This window comes from Pseudophryne corroboree, chromosome 2 (assembly GCF_028390025.1).
Source record: "Pseudophryne corroboree isolate aPseCor3 chromosome 2, aPseCor3.hap2, whole genome shotgun sequence".
Classification (NCBI taxonomy): domain Eukaryota; kingdom Metazoa; phylum Chordata; class Amphibia; order Anura; family Myobatrachidae; genus Pseudophryne; species Pseudophryne corroboree.
The window spans coordinates 543846431-543864337 of record NC_086445.1 but is presented as its reverse complement, the minus strand read 5'-3'; the positions used below and the strand labels follow the sequence as shown (position 1 = coordinate 543864337).

The 17907-nt window shown below is 47.0% G+C and overlaps 1 protein-coding gene across 2 annotated transcripts in view; it reads right to left on the bottom strand.

Annotated features, from left to right (window-relative positions):
* Positions 1-17907, bottom strand: part of LOC135034908 (ultra-long-chain fatty acid omega-hydroxylase-like) — a 106179-nt gene that overhangs the window by 9787 nt on the left and 78485 nt on the right. For both annotated transcript variants that reach the window (XM_063954300.1, XM_063954301.1), the window contains exons 5-8: positions 14662-14789; positions 12787-12908; positions 12095-12362; positions 11763-11829 (exon numbers count right to left, since the gene is read on the bottom strand). In XM_063954300.1, coding sequence (XP_063810370.1) covers positions 11763-11829; positions 12095-12362; positions 12787-12908; positions 14662-14789 — 585 coding nt within the window. The remainder of the gene's footprint in view (positions 1-11762; positions 11830-12094; positions 12363-12786; positions 12909-14661; positions 14790-17907) is intronic.

Genomic DNA, 17907 nt, shown 5'->3' with positions numbered 1-17907 from the left:
GTGCATGAGAGGCTGGGCAGCGAGGAAGGGGTGCATGAGTGGCTGGGCAGCGAGGAAGGGGTGCATGAGAGGCTCGGCAGTGAAGAAGGGGTGCATGAGAGGCTGGGCAGTGAAGAAGGGGTGCATGAGAGGCTGGGCAGCGAGGAAGGGGTGCATGAGAGGCTGGGCAGCGAGGAAGGGGTGCATGAGTGGCTGGGCAGTGAAGAAGGGGTGCATGAGAGGCTGGGCAGCGAAGAAGGGGTGCATGAGAGGCTGGGCAGCGAGGAAGGGGTGCATGAGAGGCTGGGCAGCGAGGAAGGGGTGCATGAGAGGCTGGGCAGCGAGGAAGGGGTGCATGAGTGGCTGGGCAGCGAGGAATGGGTCCATGAGAGGCTGGGCAGCGAGGAAAGGGTGCATGAGAGGCTGGGCAGCGAGGAAGGGGTGCATGAGAGGCTGGGCAGTGAGCAAGGGGTGCATGAGAGGCTGGGCAGCGAGCAAGGGGTGCATGAGAGGCTGGGCAGCGAGGAAGGGGTGCATGAGAGGCTGGGCAGCGAGGAAGGGGGACATGTGAGGCTGGGCAGCGAGGAAGGGGGACATGTGGGTCTAAGTAGCGTGGAAGGGGGACATGAGAGGCTAGGCAGCGAGGAAGGGGACATGAGAGGCTGGGCAGCGAGGAAGGGGGACATGTGAGGCTGGGCAGCGAGGAAGGGGGACATGTGAGGCTAGGCAGCGTGGAAGGGGGGAATGAGAGGCTGGCCAGCGAGGAAGGGGTACATGAGAGGCTGGGCAGCGAGGAAGGGGTGCATGAGAGGCTGGGCAGCGAGGAAGGGGTGCATGAGAGGCTGGGCAGCGAGGAAGGGGTGCATGAGAGGCTGGGCAGCGAGGAAGGGGTGCATGAGAGGCTGGGCAGCGAGGAAGGGGTGCATGAGAGGCTGGGCAGCGAGGAAGGGGGACATGAGAGGCTGGGCAGCGAGGAAGGGGGACATGAGAGGCTGGGCAGCGAGGAAGGGGGACATGTGAGGCTGGGCAGCGAGGAAGGGGGCATGATGAATAAATTCACATTACAGCATATGTTATTACAACTGTGACAGTACACTTATTTTTTAGAATTGGATGTATTATACTGTTGTTAATATAATTTATTAATTAAGAGTATATTTTACTGACCGTGCTATTAGTTATTAAGGTGCTTGTAATTGCTGCTTATTTGATCACAGCAGATATTGCTGCAATAATAGAAAACATCTACTTCAATCAACACAAACTGAGGGCCAGATGTAATGATGCCCGAGTTCGGCGGCCGTGCGGGATGCCAGCTGAACTCAAAAGGAGCAATCACGTACAAGGCATGGTTTTAAATGATTGCCCCTTTAAAAAAAAGTCAGAGTTCGGCCGGCATCCTGCACGGCCACTGAACTCAGGCATCATTACATCCGGCCCAGAGTCTGACCTACAGTGTGTTGCTCAGCAATGGGGAAGACGTCAACTGTAGAATGAAAGGGAGGACTGATCCACTCATCATGTATAGGGAGAGGCCAGAAAGGAGACAGATGACCTTATGGTAGGCTATCAATAGGCCAAGCCAGCACCTACTGTATTTGCCTGGGCTGCCCAGACTGGTGGTTCGGGTTTGAAGTTTTAATGCAACTGTATACTGTGATCCATGCATGCGGGTGGAGGTGATTATCCAATGCAGTGCTGGTCGCAAGTGGCCACTGAGGTCATCCCGAGGACCCCCTCATGGTGGGGGGCCCAAGGCACTTGTCCACTGAGCCTCCCCTTAATATGGCTGTAATTACAAATGTAATCTTGACATTTATCCAGTTTTGTAACTATGATAGGAACAGGCAAAGTTCAGTCAGGGCGTATTTAGTGAAATGCACCCTATGCACAGCTGAAAGTAAGCGAAAGCATGCCGTTTTGGAGGTGTATCTTTTGCAGCTACTAGGCAAGCAGAATGACAATAATTGGAATGGAGAGAGTTAAACCTCCTTGGCTGGTGGTAGAGCGACATGGCATGATAGGTTATGGGCCAATAGGAAAATTTTAGGGGTGGTGTTAGGGGAGAAATCTGTCTGTGTCTGGTTATGCTATGGTCTCTTCTTTTTGCCTTCCCACCCTCCCACCCCTTTTTTAGTTAGTTGCTATCATTGGTTTAGAGTGGTTAGCGTTTGTTTTCGTTAACTATTTGTTTGGCGGAAAAGAGCAGCAGGTTCTCTGTGTTTGATTTTGTAGTCACAGTGTTAGTCGGTTTTGGTGCTGTTTAGGTGCACTCACCTTCGTTGACTGTTATATCTGCTGGACCACCCTACAGGGGGCAGCGTCATCACCCTTCAGGGTGGGTAGTCATGGAGAAGGTCTGAGTGGATACCTATGTTTGAATGGTAGTTTGATTGGTTCACTGATTGGGTTAGTTTAATTAGCTTGGGGTTTTTGATGTTGGATTTCAGCCGTTCTTTTTTTCTGGCCACCATACTCTTTTTCTTACATTTCAAAATTAATTTTGATTACAGGTGTTTCTAGTTATTAGATCATAATAATAAATGGCTAACAACTTTCTGCCAAAATACATGTCTTTGTGTCGTTATTTTATAGTATAAGTTGGTTTGGAAGATTTCACTGTCATTAGGGAGGAGCAGCCCTCAGCCATTTGGAGGTTTATAGGGCAAGCATAAGTGTTCGCTGATGAGGAGGATTAGTCACAAACCATGTGCAGATACTATAGAAGCAGATTTGGATGATCTCAAGGTGTATACAGCTCTGCATACTGTATGTAGAAGTATGCACATTTTTCTGTGAAGGTCTCTCTTGAGCAGTGTACTCCCTATTTACTTGAAATGCCTCAAGTGGCCGGATGTTTTACACCAGCAGTAGCTCAGGCCCAGATCAATAACTCCCAGTGACACTGATTCTGTGTTCTGTTGTTGTTGTTGTAGTAACACAACCAGGTAAGAGCTACAGAAAATGAAAGTTGTACATAACGTACATAATCAGAGGCGTAACTAAGGGGGGGTCGAGCAGGGCATGTGCCCTGGGCGCCTTGGCAGGCCCAGCGAGTGGGCATCATGCCCACTCGCCCCAGTTACTGTTCCTCTGTCCCCGGCCAGTCCCCCACCCCGCTGCTATGTGATGATATATATGAGGGGAGGAGAGCGCAGCGCCTCTCCTACCCCTCAGTCCAGTGTGGCAGTGGCGGGGCATGTCTCCTTGGTTTGGTAGCCAATCAGAGCTCGCGGACCTGCTTCTGATTGGCTGCCGGTCCACGAGCTCTGATTGGCTAACGAACCGGTGCCGACAAGATACTCGCAGCCGGAGAAGATACCCCCAGCTGGTGCGTTGAGGTCCGGTAGGAGAGGCGCTGCGGCGGTGAGCGGGGCAGCGGGCGGGGGGAGGGGGGGGGGTCTGGCAGTGGCACTGTGGGGCAATGTGTATCGGGCAGTAGCACTGTGGAGCATTGTGTATCTGGCAGTGGCACTGTGGGGCATTGTGTATCTGGCAGTGGCACTGTGGGGCAATGTGTATCTGGCACTGTGTGTACTGTGTAAAAAGGGGACTCTGCCTGCGTACTGTGTAAAAAGGGGACTCTGCCTGCATACTGTGTAAAAAGGGGACTCTGCCTGCATACTGTGTAAAAAGGGGACTCTGCCTGCGTACTGTGTAAAAAGGGGACTCTACTGCCTTAATGTGCAAAAATTTAATGAAGGTGTGCTGAGAGACGACACAAGGGGTAGGTGATAGTGTGCTGAGAGACTACACAAGGGGGAGGTGATAGTGTGCTGAGAGGTGACACAAGGGGGAGGTGATAGTGTGCTGAGAGGCGACACAGCGGGTAGGTGATAGTCATGTTGGCACGCCCCATTTTCAGTGGTCACCCCCCTTGTGGTATGTGACCATGCCCCTTCTGGTGCGTGGCCATGCCCATTTTTTCGGCGCGCGCACATGCTTTACTGTGGATTTATTTATTTATTTATTTTTTTGGGGGGGGGGCTCCAAAAATAAGATTTTACTCACCGGTAAATCTATTTCTCGTAGTCCGTAGTGGATGCTGGGGACTCCGTAAGGACCATGGGGAATAGACGGCTCCGCAGGAGACTGGGCACATCTAAAGAAAGCTTTAGGACTATCTGGTGTGCACTGGCTCCTCCCCCTATGACCCTCCTCCAAGCCTCAGTTAGGACACTGTGCCCGGAAGAGCTGACACAATAAGGAAGGATTTTGAATCCCGGGTAAGACTCATACCAGCCACACCAATCACACCATATAACTCGTGATAGGAACCCCGGTTAACAGTATGATAACAATGGAACCTCTGAATAGATGGTTCGCAATAACAACCCGATTTGTGTAACAATAACTATTTACAAGTATTGCAGACAATCCGCACTTGGGATGGGCGCCCAGCATCCACTACGGACTACGAGAAATAGATTTACAGGTGAGTAAAATCTTATTTTCTCTGACGTCCTAGTGGATGCTGGGGACTCCGTAAGGACCATGGGGATTATACCAAAGCTCCCAAACGGGCGGGAGAGTGCGGATGACTCTGCAGCACCGAATGAGAGTAATCCAGGTCCTACTCAGCCAGGGTATCAAATTTATAAAATTTTGCAAACGTGTTTGCCCCTGACCAAGTAGCAGCTCGGCCAAGTTGTAAAGCCGAGACCCCTCGGGCAGCCGCCCAAGATGAGCCCACCTTCCTTGTGGAATGGGCTTTTAGAGATTTAGGCTGCGGTAGTCCCACCGCAGAATGCGCAAGCTGAATAGTGCTACAAATCCAGCGCGCTATAGTCTGCTTAGAAGCAGGAGCACCCAGCTTGTTTGGTGCATCTAGGATAAACAGCGAGTCAGTTTTCCTGACTCCAGTCGTCCTGGAAATATAATTTTTCAGGGCCCTGACTACGTCCAGTAACTTGGAATCCTCCAGGTCCCTAGTCACCGCAGGCACCACAATAGGTTGGTACAAGTGAAAACCTGATACCACCTTCGGGAGAAAGTGAGGACGAGTCCTCAACTCTGCCCTATCCATATGGAAAGTCAACACATGACCACTTTTCATGTGAGATATTTCAAATCCACGGTTTTAAGTGGCTCAAACCAATGTGATTCCAGGAACTCCAAAACCACTTTGAGATCCCAAGGTGCCACTGGGGCACAAAGAAGGGGCTGAATATGCAGCACTCCCTTACAACGTCTGAACTTCAGGCTGACATCCTTCCTGGCTTTGATCAGGATAAGAATGACTACCTTTCGGAATGCCTTTTTCACTCAGGATCCGGTGTTCAACCGCCATGCCGTCAACGCAGCCGCGGTAAGTATTTGAACAGACAGGGCCCCTGCTGCAGCAGATCCTGTCTGAGTGGCAGAGGCCATGGGTCCTCTGAGATCATCTCTTGAAGTTCCGGGTACCAAGCCCTTCTTGGCCAATCCGAAACAATGAGTATAGTTCTTCTTACTCCTCTTTTTCTTATTATCCTCAGTACCTTGGGTATGAGAGGGAGAGGAGGGAACACATAAACCGACTGGTACACCCGCGGTGTCACTAGAGCGTCCACAGCGATCGCCTGAGGTTCCCTTGACCTGGCGCAATATCTTTTTTATTGAGGCGGGACGCCATCATGTCCACCTGTGGTCTTTCCCAACGGTTTACTAGCATTTGGAAGACTTCTGGATGAAGTCCCTATTCTCCCGGGTGGAGTCTGCTGCGGAAGTCTGCTTCCCAGTTGTCCACTCCCGGAATGAACACTGCTGCCAGTGCTACCACATGATTTTCCGCCCAACGGGGAATCCTTGTGGCTTCTGCCATTGCCCTCCTGCTTCTTGTGCCGCCCTGCCTGTTTACATGGGCGAGTGCCGTGATGTTGTCTAATTGGAACAGTATGGCTGGTGAAGCAGGGGCCTTGTTTTGCTTAGGGCCTTGTAAATGGCTCTTATCTCCAGAAAACTTATGTTAAGTGAAAACTCCTGTTTGGACCATAGTCCTTGGAATTTTATTCCCTGTGTGACTGCACCCCAGCCCCGAAGGCTGGCATCCGTGGTCACCAGGACCCAGTCCTGTATTCCGAATCTGCGGCCCTCTAGTAGATGAGCCCTCTGCAGCCACCACCGCAGCGACACCCTGGTTCTTGCCGACCGGGTTATCCGCTGCTGTATCTGGAGATGGGACCCGGACCATTTGTCCAACAGGTCCCACTGGAAAATCCTTGCGTGGAACTTTCCGAATGGAATTGCTTCGTACGAAGCTACCATTTTTTCCCAGGACTCGTGTGCATTGATGTACCGACACCTGTCCCGGTCTTAGGAGGTTTCTGACTAGAGATGACGACTCCTCGGCTTTTCCATTGGAAGAAACACTTTTTTCTGGTCTGTTTCCAGAATCATTCCCAGGAACAGAAGACGTGTCGTCGGGACCAGCTGTGACTTTGGAATTGTGAATCCAGTCCTGCTGTTGCAGCACTTCCCGAGAAAGTGCTACCCCCTTACCAACTGTTCCTTGGACCTCGCCTTTATCAGGAGATCGTCCAAGTACGGGATAATTAAAACTCCCTTCTTGCGAAGGAGTATCATCATTTCGGTCATTACCCTGGTAAAGACCCTCGGTGCCGTGGATAATCCAAACGGCAGCGTCTGGAACTGATAGTGACAGTCCTGTACCACAACCTTGAGGTACTCCTGGTGAGGAGGGTAAATGGGGACATGCAGGTAAGTATCCTTGATGTCCAGAGAGACCCTGTAATCCCCCTCGTCCAGGTTCGCAATAATCGCCCTGAGCGATTCCATCTTGCACTTGAATCTTTTGTTATATGTGTTCAAAGATTTTAAATTTAAGATGGGTCTCACCGAACCGTCCGGTTTCGGTACCACAAACATTGTGGAAAAGTAACCCTTTTCCTGTTGAAGGAGGGGTACCTTGATAATCACTTGCTGTGAATACAGTTTTTTGGATAGCCACCAACACTGCCTCCCTGGCAGAGGGAGTTGCCGGTAAGGCAGATTTTAGGAAACGGCGGGGGGGAGACGTCTCGAATTCCAGCCTGTACCACTGAGATACTGTTTGAAGAACCCAGGGATCCACCTGTGAGAGAGCCCACTGTGCGCTGAAATTTCTGAGACGGGCCCCCACCGTACCCGGGTCCGCCTGAGCAGCCCCAGCGTCATGCTGTGGACTTACCGGACGCAGGGGAGGACTTCTGCTCCCGGGAACTAGCTGTCTAGCTCTCTACTTTTCTGGGGCCGAAGGGACTGTACCTGATAATACAGTGCTTACTTTTGCTGTGGGGTAGCTTGTGGCAAAAGTTTTGATTTCCCAGCCGTAGCTGTGGAAACGAGGTCTGAAAGACCATCCCCAAACAGTTCCACCCCCTTCTAGGGCAAACTTCCATGTGCCGTTTAAAATCGGCATCGCCCGACCATTGCCAAGTCCATAACCCCCGTCTGGCGGCAATGGTTTTACATAGCGCTTATTAGTGATGCCAGTCGGCAAATATCCCTCTGTGCATCACGCATGTATAAGACAGCGTCTTTTATATGCTCTATTTTCAGCAAAATATTGTCCCTATCTATAGTATAAATATTATCCGACAGGGAATCTGACCACGAAGCTGCCGCACTGCACATCCATGCCGAGGCAATAGCAGGTCTCAATATAATGCCCGTGTGTGTGTATATAGCTTCAAGGGTAGTTTTCTGCTTTCTATCAGCAGGTGCTTCAGGGCGGCCGTATCCGTGATGGTAGTGCCACCTTTTTTAATAAGCGTGTAACCGCTTTATCTACCCTAGGGGTTATTTCCCAACGTGACCTATCCTCTGGCGGAAAAGGGTACGCTGCTTTAGAAATTATCAATTTCTTATCGGGGGAAGTCCACGCTTCCTCACACACCTCATATCAATTCCTCAGATGCAGGAAAACTACTGGTAGTTTTCTGTCACCAAACATAATACCCTTTTTTGTGGTATCTGGGGTATTATCAGAAATGTGTAATACATTTTTCATTGCCTCAATCATGTAACGGGTGGCCCTATTGGAAGGTACACTAGTCTCATCGTCGTCGACACTGGAGTCGGTTCTGCCATCTGAGGTAGCGGGCGTTTTAGAGCCCTTGATGACATGTGAGACGCTTGGACAGGCACAAGCTGAGCAGCCGGCTGTCCTATGTCGTCAAACCTTTTATGTAAGGAGTTGACACTGTCACGTAATTCCTTCCATAAGTCCATCCACACCGGTGTCGACCCCGCAGGGGGTGACATCCCATTCACAGGCATTTGCTCCGCCTCCACATCATTATCCTCATCATACATGTCGACACAGCAGTACCGACACACAGCACACACACAGGGAATGCTCTGACAGAGGACAGGACCCCACAAAGCCCTTTGGGGAGACAGAGGGAGAGTATGCCAGCACACACCAGAGCGCTATATATCACAGGGATATCACCTATAGAGAGTGTTTTCCCTTATAGCTGCATAATATATATATACTGCGCCTAATTTGTGCCCCCCTCTCTTTTTAACCCTTTTCTGTAGTGCAGGACTGCAGGGGAGAGCCAGGGAGCGATCCCTCCAGCAGAGCTGTGAGGGAAAATGGCACCAGTGTGCTGAGGGAGATGGCTCCGCCCCTTTTTCGGCGGGCTTTCTCCCGCTATTGTAAAAGTTCTGGCAGGGGTTAATAAACACCTATATAGCCCCTGGGGCTATATATGGTGTCAGTTCGCCAGCCAAGGTGTTAATATTGCTGCTCAGGGCGCCCCCCCCCCAGCGCCCTGCACCCATCAGTGACCGCAGTGTGTAGTGTGCATGAGGAGCAATGGCGCACAGCTGCAGTGCTGTGCGCTACCTTGGAGAAGACAGAAGTCTTCAGCCGCCGATTTTCCGGACCACCTTCTTGCTTCTGGCTCTGTAAGGGGGACAGCGGCGCGGCTCCGGGAATGGACGACGAGGTCGGGTCCTGTGTTCGATCCCTCTGGAGCTAATGGTGTCCAGTAGCCTAAGAAGCCCAAGCTACCACCACTTAGGTAGGTTCGCTTCTTCTCCCCTTAGTCCCTCGGTGCAGTGAGCCTGTTGCCAGCAGGTCTCACTGAAAATAAAAAACCTAACATATACTTTCTTCCTAGGAGCTCAGGAGAGCCCCTAGTGTGCATCCAGCTCAGCCGGGCACAGAAATCTAACTGAGGCTTGGAGGAGGGTCATAGGGGGAGGAGCCAGTGCACACCAGATAGTCCTAAAGCTTTCTTTAGATGTGCCCAGTCTCCTGCGGAGCCGTCTATTCCCCATGGTCCTTACGGAGTCCCCAGCATCCACTAGGACGTCAGAGAAAACTCTAGTTACGCCTCTGTACATGATACAATTCAGTTCTAAGGCCCTGTACACACAACTCTTAAATAATTCGCCTGAAATGCAATTTGCATTGCAAATTCAAAACATCTAACCACATGTAAAAGTAAAACCAGTTCTATTCTATGCAGTCAAACACATTTGCAGTTCCGTACATTCAAAGCAGAGCACTTAATGAAGGCAGAGCCGGCCCTAACCAATATGATGCCCTAGGCAAGATTTTGGCTGGTGCCCCCTAGCACCACCGCTGGTTTCGCCTCTGACCTTGCACCTGTTTCCCAGCACCATCACCCCTCACCCATAGCAGTCCTTATTTTGGTGTTTGTACCCCCTATATTTTAAATAGGAACAGTTCGCACATTTGGCGCACAGCCCAAAAAGGGGTGAGTTTTTGCTGGCAAGGGGCATGGACACACAATAGTAACCCCAATTCCAATTACGCCACACAGTACTGCAACTTTATTCACATTTGATCATGCGATAGTGTCCATAATTCATATTACATCCCACAGTAGTATCACTTTACCTTATAAACGTTACTCCTCACAGTAGAGCCCCTTATTCACATTACATCACACTGAATTGCTCCTTATTCACAGTACGCCACACCCTATTGCTCTTTATTCACATTAGACAACACAGTAGTGCCCTTTCTATATGCAACGCCACACAGTAGAGAACCTTATACACATAAGGCCACACATTAGTAATGCATTTATACACATAATCCCACACAGTAATGCGCCTTACACATATGAGACACATTATTAATGTCCTTATAAACATAATGCACCTTACACATTATGACAACCTTTATTAATGCCCTTTTACACATAATGTCCCTTACACATATGCCGCACATTATTAATGTCCTTATACACATAATGACACACATAGTGCCCCCTACACATTTGCTGCACATTATTAGTGCCCCTATACACATAATGACACACATATAGTAGTACCCTGTTACACATATACCGCACATTATTAATGCCCTTATACACATAATGACACACATACAGTAGTACCCTGTTACACATATGCCGCACATTATTAATGCCCTTATACGCATAATGACACACATAGTGCCCCTTACACATATGTTGCACATTATTAATGCATTTTTACATGACACACATAATGCTCCTTACACATATTCCAAACACTACTGCACAACCAACCCACTCACACACATGCACACAGCACTCACACTGCCACTAACACTGTAACCTCTGCCTCTGTTTGGATACAGATGTGTCCTCATAAATCTTGCCTCAATGCTAACGTAGGGCACCTTTTTTATGAAAATGCATCTTATTTGCATTGCTATGTGTCTAGGATGCACAAGCAGCTTCTGCTGATTAAAATGATATGCAGCATGCCTATATACTGTGTGAGACTGTGGCTGTATCTGCATATGAAATGCTACACACAGAATATAGGCATGCCGCATATCATTTTAATCAGCAGAAGCTGCTGATGCCCCTAGGCATATCAAATGCCCTAGGCAATTGCCTAGTTTGCCTATACCTATGGCCGGCTCTGAATGAAGGCAATTCATCTCTATGGAAGTGCGCTGGGTTTATAATCATTAATAGTTAACAAGGTACTACATTTTTTTCCTGCTCTTGACAATGGCCTATATATTTTAATAAGGTTTGGCACTACATTACAATGACTAGACCATCCATATGAATTGCACTCCAGCTGCTTGAAGGCTGATATCTCTGGTTCTGGGCATAGTAGAGACACACTGCCAGTGTCCACCGAAAGAGCAGAGTCCCAGCTTTTGGAGTATACCGTCAAAAAACCTCTAGTCAGACAGAACCCGAGATATCTGGCTAGGAATAGCAATTAATAGGCTCGGATGGGGACCACTGCTTTGAAATCGGATATCTCCGGTTCCCTAGGGCCAATTTTCAAAAATCTGGTACCCCTGGAAAGAGGGGACCCTCAACTATCAGCCTAGGGCCCTTATACTCTTGGGGCCCTTGGGTAAGTGCCCATTGAGCCCATACAAAAAGATGGCCCTGATTCAAATTATGCTCTAAGCAGGGTAGTCATAGAGACTCCCTTGCCACCAACGTATAAGAAGATGCCAACGCAGGAAAATGCTTTTGATTGGCTGAGTTTTTTGCACAAGCCCTTGCTATTGATCTTACTTTCATCATGACACAAGTCTCCTTGTCTGACCACTGCTACAGACAGAACCTGACCAATTCTTTGCAAGCCTTCGTGTAACAACTAACTGACATCCTTTCTACACATTGAATTATTATTTTGTTACTAGAGAGATCGTTTGCAGATATCTCTCCATGACAAAAAAAAGCTGAAAATCTTCTTTGTACATATATTCATCACTAACATGAATTTCTATTAGTCAATAGTTAATAATAATATTCAGTATGTACAACCCTAACAAACCCAGGTAAATCTGATAATAAGCCCACCTTCAAACATAAATGTATCAACTTCATCTCTCAGCTCTTCATCGGACAACTGGTTTCCATGTTCATCCTGTGTTGAGGGATAAAGCTAAATGTTGTTTGGACTCATCTACACCTTGTAGTAATACTGTTACATCATAAAAAAATGTGCAAATCAGACTATACTTTTTGAAAACAGCTATTTGGAATAATAATTTTCTAATTATTAAAGTATATATTTATAAATGTTCTACAGGCATTCTATATGGGCAGGTATCTCTCTCTCTCTTTATGCAATGGTCATACATAAGATGTGAAACAATATTTCTAGAGCATAACAATGAGTTCCTCCTCACCTTTGACAGTAATAGAATATCAATAAAATCCTTTGTCTTCTCTTGCTTGGACTTGATCCCTTTCTCAGTCCCCTTCTCCTGCAATGCCTTCTTCCGCTGTTGCACTACCCCTGTGGTGAACTCATGTACAATATTGCATGCCCGCTGGAATTTCCTTCCATTGGAGGAAAGTCGGTAGATGAAATCAAAGTGATGGGGGAGGAAGTGTTCACGTTGTACCACCAAGGCGCTGAGCTCATAAATGGCAGCAATATAATCACTTGACTTTCTGTAATGAGCAATAAGAGGGGAAATAATACAGAGACAAAATGGAGAGGGCATATGCATTTGGCCTTGTGACGAGGTATTCCTTGAGTGAAATAGCACTACAATTAATTATTTTACATCTATTTCATATATATATATATATATATATATATATATATATACACACACACACACACACACACACACACACACACACCATGATACTGTATTGCTATAGAGAGATATTTACTGTACATTAATATCCGTAACTACCCCTTAAAGTGCGCACATTACCATATAAACAGCAGGCAATCGTCGCTCATTGTCCTGCGCATCTCTGTAAGGTGTGAGGAAAAATGAGGGACTATATGGGTAATGGAATGCTTTACTATAGCGGCACATCGCTAGTAATTAATGTGTCCCCATTGTAAAAGAAAAGGACGTACTCTTGGCATTCACTGTCATAGCTGAATGTGCATTTCAAAAGGGTGTCCAAGGTCATTAGACTGATGTGTTCAAACATATCCAAAGGCACTAGGCCTTCTCCACATAACCTGTGCCATTTAGCCTGTGGAAATACAGTAGTTAGAGGAGAGATTAAAATGAAACAGTTATCCCTAGATCAAACTACACAGCAGAGCTTATGTCTTTAAGACCTCAAATAAGGCTATATCTAGATGACTGCACGTGACAAAAACCCAGAAACTGTTGCCATGACTATGTGATTCTGTACACAAGGTAATGATACTATTAAAAAGCAGCTGACATTTTCTAATATAGGTTTGAGTCTTCCAAATCCAAAATACGGCATATTCCGAAATACAGAAGTTTTGAGCATGACTGAGATAGTGAAAGCTTTGATTTCTGACGGTTTAATGTACAAAAAGTTTGTATAATGCCTAAAGTTATTAAAAATTTTGCATAAAACCGCCTTCAGGCTATGTGTATAATGTTTATATGAAACATAAGTGCATTTTATGTTCAGACTTGGGTCCCATCCCCAAGATATCTCATCATTATGTTATGCAAAATTCCAAAATATGGAAAAAACGGATATCCAAAATACTTCTGGTAAAAGCATTTTGGATATGGGAGACTCAACCTGTACAATATATTTTGATGTTGAAGCCACTGGCACTCAGAAGGAAATATGATAACTACAGGGAAGGGAGGAGACATCTTGTCACACTGAGTTATGGGGCCAGGGCCGTAACTAGGGGAGGCTAAGGGGGCATGCACCCTGGGTGCAGGATTTGAGGGGGCCCCAAGGAGTTACAAAGGCGCAGGGTTTTTTTTTCCCCACCGGCAGTGCTGTGCTGCTCCAGTGAGACAGCAGACAGCTCCCCGGGCAATGTCTATGACCCACCTGTCTGCCCGCAGCTGGCTCCGATGCTGGGCGGGTGAGCTCCAGTACCTGGGATCTCTCCTATGCCGGCTACTGTCTTAAACTTTCTTCTTGGCCATGCAGTGCTGCGACTAGCGTGCGGTGGACTGTACAAGCTATAGAAGCAGACTGTGCTCCCAGTTAGCAGTATCAACCTCTGCTTTGCCTCCCAGATGGGGGCGATTTGCTGTAGCCATAGGGGGATGTAGTGTAGTGATGTAGTGTACCACATAGGGTATGTAGTGTAGTAATGTATTGCAGTATATAGGGGCATGTAGTGCACTGATGTGGTGTAGCATATAAGGGTATGTAGTGTAGCATACAGGATATGTAGTGCAGTGTATAGGGGCATGTAGTGTAGTGATGTAGTTCAGCGTGTAGGAGATGTAGTATAGTGATGTAGCGCAGTGGATAGGGGAATGTACTGCAAGATGGGGCCATATATCAGGCAGCAGTTGGGACAATTACCCGGGCTGCTGATCTGCCGATTTTAGAAATCCACCCAAATCCGACCAGAACCAGTGAGTCTGGGATTTTTTTAACATGCAGTAATTTGCCAGTTTCCTGATCCATGTTGGCAGAACAGGTAAAAGGCCAGTAGATGTATGTAGTGGTACCCCATTAGAAGAGACTCATATAGTAAATACTGTATCTCAAAGTGTACACATTTCTGTTATCAGGCAGAGTCCATTCCAGGAGGTACTTTATCATCTCACAATCTATGCCACAGAAAAGAACTGAAAGAGGGGGTTTAAGAATATTTGGCCTAAAGCAAACAAACAAAAAGGAAAGAGAAAAGGTAGAGGAGGCTGTTAATTTCACATAAATACCAATATCATGGGAAAGTCCAAGTGTGTACACATTGCATACTGTAGAAGGCAGAGAAATTTAGCACAGAAAGTTGGTACGGTAGATAATATGAGCAGTCAGAACCCACGTGCATTATATCTGTGCTCTGATTGAAGATCTTAACATAATGTTTTAAGATATCAAAATGAAATGCTGGTGTCAAGAGACGACGGTGCTGGCTCCATTTCTCCCCCCGGCTGAGCAAAAGTCCATCTCCTAAAGGATGAAAATGATTCACATTATTATCACGTAAATTCAATGTTGGGTTCACATTTAAAAATACTATAACCTCTGTATATAATCACACCTTCCTGATGAGATTCTTAACTGATTGGTTACAAGATCAGGAGGTTTACACTAATACACACCACAAATCACAGTTTCTACCTATAATGGACATATACATGATCAGGAAGGCCCACTAGAGGTTTGTGACAATCCTCTTCTAATGACAACCAGACCCACGAATAGCCAACGGGGCAAACTTCAGAGCAGCTAAAGGGGAAGAAATTCCCCAAGATGAGCGTATATTGGCTTCTGGAATAAGGCTCATTAATGCAATTCTTATTTTTCTGTTTTTGGTTAGTATCACAGAGGAAGTGGTGAAAGAGCCAGATGAGTCAGAGCTGTCTTACATCATGGCTAAGTTGCTGAATATTTCCCAACCGTAATGAGCTTGAAAGCAGGGTTTCACAATCTGTGGCATTTGTATGCCTTTAATAGGGTATAACAGCAGCTAAGTTGTACTCAAAATAATAATTGCACTTTCCGTTTTAATTTTTAATTAAAAAAAATTTTTATACACACACACATACATATATTTTGTTGGTTCCTGATGAAGGTTAATACAACCGAAACACAGAACACAGGGGTGACTCCCGTGTCCATTGATTTCCGCCATTTACAGTCCCACGAGTGCTGCCCGTTCTTGATATGTGTGTGTGTGTGTGTGTATATATATTATATATATATACATACACATACATACACACACACACACACACACACATATATACACACACACAGTATATATATATATCAGATAATATTCAGTTCCGAATTTGACATCACAAACCCGCCCAGCGTTCGCCCAGCCACGCCTGCGTTTTTCCTGGCACGCCTGCGTTTTTCTGCACACTCCCTGAAAACGGTCAGTTGCCACCCAGAAACGCCCACTTCATGTCAATCACTCTGCGGTAAGCAGTGCGAATGAAATGCATCGCTAGACCTTGTGCAAAACTGCATAGTTCGTTGTGCCTGAACACTGCGCGTGCGCATTGCACCGCATACACATGCGCAGAACTGTCGTTTTTTAGTCTGATCGCTGCACTGCAAACAAATGCAGCTAGCGATCAACTCGGAATGACCCCCTCTGCACAGCTCAGGACTTACTCAGCCGCTGCGATGATCTAGCCTGGAGATGACGTCAGGAACCCTCCCTTCAAACGGCTGGACACGCCTGCGTTTCTTCGGACACTCCCTGGAAACGGTCAGTTGACACCCACAAATGACCTCTTCCTGTCAATCTTCTTGCGGTCGCTGGTGCGATCGCTTTCTTCGGTAAGTTCCGGCGTTCCCCATCGCTGAGGGGACCTCGCACCTGCGCTTTGCGGTGGATACGCATGCGCAGTTCAGACCCGATCGCTGCTGTACGAAAACCCACAGCAGCAATCGGGTCTGAATGACCCCCCCCAATGAGTCACTACAGTTTCTTTAAACCACTATTGTACATAGTTGTACTTTTTGTACTGTAAAGTAGGATTTATTCCAAGGTCTCTAACAGGCATAAAGCGCTACATTTGTAAAATGAAACATTAATATAAGGAGGTGAGTCAGAGCGGATCGTAGATGTGCTAAATTTAGCACATCTGCGACCATTTACTCTGACATGCGGGGGGAATGCCCAGCACAGGTCTAGTACCTGGCGAGTAGCTCCCTGCCAGCAAAGCTCCTGCGCGATGGCAGGCCGCTACTTACCGCGTCTCGGGTCTCAGCGGCTACATGCGAAATCACACAGCCACCCCGGCCCGTCCCCAACGTTCCAGACATGCCTATGTCGTCCAGGCTGCGCCCTGCCAACGGCATTCTAAGTGTGTGCACTCCACATAGGTATTCAGACTGCGATCGCTGCCGCGGGAGCGATCCAGTCTGAATTAGGCCCATAGTCTTTATATATTTGGTCAACTTGGACTGAACACTTCATCAGTCGGGTGTGTTATAGAAGATCTACAGTAACTAGACAGATAGTAATTAGGTCAAACCCATATGGTCAACATGCATTAGGTCGACAGGGTCAAAAGGTCAACATGACAATTTTCAATACAAAAAAAGCGACACAAGTTTCTTTTTGGGTGTCCTTTTGTATGTTTCATCATATGTGTACACAATCAGTGTAAACGTGTGCCCTTGTAGACTCGCTTCAACTTCCATGATCTGGTTAAGGTGGCTCACTACATTAGCCACAGGTTACTATTCCCAATCATAGTCCATATGGATGATAAATCAAGCAACATGTAACCCCGACCCCCCCCCCCCCCCAAAAAAAAAAAAAACACAACTTGTGTCGATCATGTGTGTAAACCTTTTGTACCTGTCGACCTAATACATGTCCACCATATGCTGTCGAGTCGACCTATCTACTGGAACCCTCATGATCAGGTTTCATTTGGGAAGATGAACTGACTGTTATTGGTAAGGCTAAATAGTAACCTTTAGTTTATCAAGGTACAAGTCTAGCCTATGGAGAAGGTTTCTAAACCACATCTTTAATCCATATTGAGAGCCTGATTAAGAGCTGCATGGAATGCGGTCACCTCTGTGATTTTTTGCGCTGCACATGCTCACTAAGTTAACTGAGGTGTGTGTATACTGGGGAGCTGCAAGCTATTCAAAGTAGAACAATGTGTGTAACTTGGTGAAACTTCGCTTATGTTTGCCGTGAGTGTGTACACGGAATTATGGCCTAATCAGTGATAAGCGTACACAAAGATCCTGAGAATTCAGATGGATCCATTGCATCAAGGATAGGGCTGGTGCAATACATGGTGACAGCTATTCTCACAAGCTGGTGTATAACAGTGATGCAGTTGGAATTATGTGACTGGGGACCATGATTCTGATTTGGAAGTAAAGCAGAAAAAAGCAATTAACTATGCACCTGGGCAAAACCATGTGCACTACAGGTGGGGCAGATGTAACATGTGCATAGAGAGTAAGATTAGGGAGGGGTGTGTCTAAACTGAAAACTAAATTGCAGTGTAAAAATAAAGCGGTATGGGGCATGGGCACGGCAACAAGGACGTAGGACGCAGGTTCTGTGAGCTCTCCAGTATCA